This window comes from Mastomys coucha, chromosome X (genome assembly GCF_008632895.1).
Source record: "Mastomys coucha isolate ucsf_1 chromosome X, UCSF_Mcou_1, whole genome shotgun sequence".
NCBI lineage: Eukaryota > Metazoa > Chordata > Mammalia > Rodentia > Muridae > Mastomys > Mastomys coucha.
The window spans coordinates 1291073-1296751 of NC_045030.1; the positions used below are offsets into that span (position 1 = coordinate 1291073).

At 38.7% G+C, this 5679-nt stretch overlaps 1 protein-coding gene across 1 annotated transcript in view; it reads left to right on the plus strand.

Annotated features, from left to right (window-relative positions):
* Positions 1-5679, plus strand: part of Dgkk (diacylglycerol kinase kappa) — a 122053-nt gene that overhangs the window by 82998 nt on the left and 33376 nt on the right. The window contains exons 9-12 of the mRNA XM_031371869.1: positions 846-1029; positions 1650-1758; positions 2561-2700; positions 3519-3600. Of these exons, the coding sequence (XP_031227729.1) occupies positions 846-1029; positions 1650-1758; positions 2561-2700; positions 3519-3600 (515 nt within the window). The remainder of the gene's footprint in view (positions 1-845; positions 1030-1649; positions 1759-2560; positions 2701-3518; positions 3601-5679) is intronic.

Sequence of the window (5679 nt, forward strand, 5' to 3'; positions counted from 1 at the left end):
CCTTACAAGCCATGAGCTCAGATGTTTGTGGGCGGATATTTTTGATACTTCTTCTCCTAGAAAACTATCAATGCCCATCTCCTTGCCACTAGACTTTAAGACTCACCACAAACTGGCAGGATTTGGCTGTTTAAACTACTTATTTGGCTATTATAACCCTACTTCTGTATGGGTACTTCCGATGTTGAAGATTATTTAAAAAATCTCTCTCTTATTCAGACAATTTATCTGCAGGCTCATTCTACCATGGAATTGGAGTGATAATGTAGATGGCTCTTTCTGAGCTTTAGAGATATCATTTAGTTCCCCGGCTTCATCTATATTAATATGTCATTCTTCTAGAAAGTCTTTTGTTAGCTCTTGGCTTGATGACGGTCTTTCCTTCCCCGCTTTCTTGACCTGCCCCCTTTTCACTGAGAGAGCTGAGCTAGCTCAGACAGAGAGTATGGACTAGATTGGGTGTTGTTCTTCCTCTTGGGCTCTCAGTCTTTTATTTTCCTATGGATTTTTGCTTATCTCTGGCTATTGCAGCAATTTATTTATTGTCTTCCAACATATTGACATATTCATATATACATCCATCTCCCTTGCTTGAGATCAAAGGCTATATCTCCAATAATATTTTACGTGATATCTGATATACAATAATTTCTTAGAAAATTATAAGGGGATACCTAGAAATAGGAGAACAAATACTTTTATTCACCTTTTGATGATATTCTAACTTTTCCTCTACTCCTTAACAGCAAAAGATTGGGGCTGGTACTCAAAGTCTTTGTAAAATGTGATGCAGAATCATATCTTATCTTAATTGCTCCTTTTCTTTCTCTTCTGTGTGTTATCAGGCCAGCTAGTAGTATCGCCTGACTTCTGGAATCTCGACTGGCCACTGACTTGTTCCTGTCCCTTGCTCATCTTCATCAATTCTAAAAGTGGAGATCATCAAGGGATCATCTTCCTCCGGAAATTCAAACAATATCTTAATCCGTCTCAAGTATTCGACCTGGCGAAGGGTGGACCTGAAGCAGGGTGAGCATGGGGGAAGGGGTATGGATGGCTATATAGAATAGTCTGCCCACCCCCTGTACATTCTAGCCTAGAACAAATATCTAGAATTAGTTCTTGTACGCAGGCAGATACACCAATATATGACTCTGAACCAATTTACCATTTAGTCCTCTTCCAGAAATCTCTTCAGTCTCTTTTCCTAAACTCAAACTTGCTTCACCTTTTTCTCACTGGCAACACAGAAAACTATACCTTTTGACATCAGAGGAAGAAGCAAATGGACATAACTACAGACTTGTTTTATGATGGGATCATTTGACAGTTCAGTGCTGTGTCCTGTGAGCCCCTAACAACTATGCAAAGAATTCTTCCTGAGCCTCAGCAGATGACTAGGTTATTAATGGCTCCCAAAGAAAAGCTAAGGACAAAATAATATGTTGAGACAAGATCTAATTTCTGAGATTGTCTTGTACAGTTGTGGTCATAAATGTACACAGAATCAGAAGCTAATACAAAGAGAAGGCAGATGGCCTTGTTAGGAGGGTACTGAAGCAGGAGTCCTTAGGCCCTGACATACTGTAAGAAATAGTTATAAATTCCAAATAATTATGAAATTAATACATTTCCCCCTTTCCTTATAGCATTGCTATGTTCAAGAACTTTGCCCGTTTTCGTGTTCTGGTTTGTGGTGGAGATGGCAGTGTGAGCTGGGTCTTATCTACAATTGATGCCTATGGATTGCATGATAGGGTGAGTCCCTGGCGGAGCCAGTTTAAGTATTGCTAGAAAGAGTAGTGGGTATGGAGCTGTTTATCTTATGAAGTTCCAAGTCTGGATCCCTCTTATCTATCTATATCTATATATACCTATTTATATCTATATCTATATCTGTGTGTGTGTGTGTGTGTGTGTGTGTGTGTGTGTGTGTGTGTGTGTGTGTGTTACAAGCTCAATAGTTAACCTGACCAATCTGAACATGCTCACTTAAGACTATTGTCTACTTGGAGCTGGGTGAAGGAAAAATAAAGGAATGGGCATAAAGAATGAACATTCCCTAGGCTTCAAAGTAAAGAGGTGGAAAATAACATTCCAATTTCCTTCTCCTTAGGAAGGTAATGATTTTCTTCTCTGAGTCTCTACAGAAGCATACCTTTCCCCATCTGTAGGTAGCCCCTTGCCCTTCTGAATCCAGAATCTATGGCTCCTGAGGCATTTCCTCTTCCAGGCCCCAGCTCAAATAGAAACTATGGTTATATTCATTTATATCTATAGCTATGACTTTTTGCATAGCCCAGAAAATTATTATTATTATTATTATTATTATTATTATTATTATTATTATTATTATAAATAACTAAGAATGGGGTCCAATTCCTTTGAGAAAATAACATTCAGCTCCAAATACCCTATTACTACAGTTTCTAGGAAGCAATCCTTTAAAGCCACTGGCTGTAAGGCATATTCCTTCTCAAAGAGCACCCTCAGCATCTTGCAGAGAGTAAAACATGGTGGAAGGATTGTCTGAAAAGAGCCTCTCCTTTTGTTTTTGCAGTGTCAGCTGGCGATTATCCCACTCGGAACTGGTAATGATCTCGCCCGTGTCCTTGGCTGGGGAGCATGCTGGAGTAAAGGCACATCACCACTGGATATTCTCAGCCAAGTGGAGCAGGCTCATGTGAGGATTTTAGACAGGTGAGTGTCAAAAGGCCATGTCTCTGTGCCTCCTCCATTTATATCCTCACAGTCCAGAGTCTAGACTCTCCCATAGACTATTTCCCTGATAGTGTGAGTGCAGGCTCATTTAGGAGGGCTTATCTATTGAGAAACCAGAGAGGCACAAATATTCCTCAAATATTGTGGAAGCCCCTCTCCCCCCCTTAAAGATCATAGAGCAGGGGATTCATGGATATATTTCAAAGGTTTGCTCAGTGTCCTTCTAAATGTGAAACCACTTGGCCATTAGAAACATACTTATTCATGAGAAATAATCTATAATAAAACCAGGCTCTGAGAGAAACTTTTTTAAAAAAAAAAAAGCGGAATGGAGGGAATTCAGCAACAACTGGCTGATATTTCCTCTGCTCCAGACAATAGAGAATATCAACATCCTATATCCTGAGAGATAGGACTTTTATTGTGAGATGTGGATTTTCAAGACACAAATCTAGGGCCATCACAGAGATTCTTATTCAGTAGATCTTAGACAAGTGTCTGGTATAAATATTTCATAAAAATATTTCTGATGGTCATGATGCTACTTCTAGTTAAAAAATACTGATTTCTGAGAGTTCTGAGGGGAAAAATCCTTCCATTATACTAACTTAGGGTCATCATGAAGCAGAATCTTTTCTTTTGTATACTTTGAGATTAGGTACATTGCTTGAGTATACCCTGTAGCCCTCTTCCCCCAAACACAATAACATTTTGAACTTTAGTATAACTGTGAAGTATTGATTTCCCTTGTAATTAGTGGAGACCTGAATAATATTTGTGTTTCAACTTCACTGTAGATGGAGCGTGATGATCCGTGAGACCCCCAGACAAGCCCCACTGCTGAAAGGACAAGTGGAAATGGATATCCCAAGATTTGAGGTGAGTATGGGTCAGTTATAATTGAGAGCAGCAATTTCATCACATGTCAGATACTAGGACTGGATGAGAATGAGATCTCTGAGGACTGGAGACACCAGTCAGCAGCTATTGACTACAAATATGTCAGACATTAGGGATATAGGTCATTTAGCTACTTATTCATTCAAAATGCCTATTAGATAACTGCTGTATATGAAGTACTGGGTTAGGAAATGTTCTTATACCCTAGGAGATAAAGAAGAATATAGTCCTTGTTATTGTGGCACTCAGAGTCTATTTAGAGTTAGAAAAGGCAAAGTTATAATAAAATATTACATGTGTGTCACTTTGTGGGGTGTCATGGAAAATATCCAGAGTGAGTGTTATTTCAGTAAACACCCCAGGAATAGCAATAAATAGGCAAAAAGGACAAAGGAAGCCTGGTTTAGTGAGTGCTTCCTAGCTGTGAAAAGACTCTATGACCATGGCAACTCTTATAAAAGAAAGCATTTAATTGGGATTGGCTTACAGCTTCAAAGGCTTCGTTCACTTTCATCATGACAGCAAACATGATGACACATAGGCAGACATGGTGCTGAAGAAGTAGCTCAGAGTTCTACATCCTGATCAGCAGGCAGCAGGAAGAGAGACACACTGGGACTATCTTAGGCTTTTGAAACTCCAAAGCCCACCCCCAATGACACAGTTCCTCCAACACGGTTTTACCCTTAATCCTTTCAAATAGTACCACCCCACTAAGCATTTACATATATAAACCTCTGGGGGTCATTCTTATTCAAACCACCATAAGGCCAATTTTAATACCATTCCAAACATAAGAATATGATATAATTGTTGTGTGATATTAATAGAATTGAAACATATTCATAATGTCTAGGGTGTGGCAGTCAGCGATGGAACATACAAAATGAAAGACTAGAGAATTAATCAGGAACCAAACCCAGAGAAGGATAATAAAGCATGGTAGGGAATCTGGACTTTTATGCTAACAGCAACGAGAATTCTAAAAATGTTTGGGGGATTTTGTTTGCATGTATGTGGGGTGAATGCACATGTATACAGCACATTAGGCCCTTAGGCACCTTTCATGTTTTTGTTAGAGTTAGGGTCTCTCATTGGCCTGAAACATCACAGAATAGGCAAGGCTAGCTAGCTGACAAGATTCTAGTGATCTGCCTGTCTCTGCCTCCTGTCTCACCATCAGTGGCATTAAGGGTGTATACTACTATGCTGGGCTTTTTATGTGAGCTCTGGGGATTCAAATTCAGGTCCTCATTCTTTCAATTCAAATGACCTTTCAACTGAGACATCTCCACAGCCTGTTTTTTCCCCTTACTTTATTGTACGAACTTCCAAACATACTGGGAAGTGAAATGAGATTGACATCTCATTCTATTAGCTTTATCACATATGCAAACAACTACCTGTCATTGAGTTGTTGTAACCCATGGTGTGTGAGGAAGCAACCAACTCAGGAAAAAGATCAGAGCAAGGAGAAAAATTGAGAGATGCTGACCTTAGTCAGACGAGAGAGGATGGTGATATAGGTTTGTGAATCAATAACAGGAATAAATAGAATTAAACAAACTTGAAACATACTGAGGCCATCTATAAGGATTTATATATGCAGGTGCTCAGGCTTAGCACTGAAAGGAAGGAATAGAACTTGTAATTAGGAGTACAGACTCAAGAGTCCAATTGCCTCTCAGCAAAACAAAAGTTTTGCTGCCTAATAATTCCTTTCCTGTACCTCGGTTTTCTCTTCTGTGAAATGGGTATACAAGTAATCTTTACTTCTCAGGGTAGATATTGAGAGTATATAAAAATGATATACATTTAACTGAGAACACAGTCAGCCACATATTCAGTACTATATGAGTGGAAGCTGTATAGTTCATGACCTTATTCAAAAAGTAAATTTCTGGTATTGGAAAGTTCTGAATCAGAATAACAAATCTATTATTTATTATCGCTATAAAATAATACGAGATTTTTCATAGACTGTTTCTTTCATTTTTAGATTGATTTATATCCCAGATTATCTTTTGGTACATTTAAGGATTATTTGAGTTTATTTAC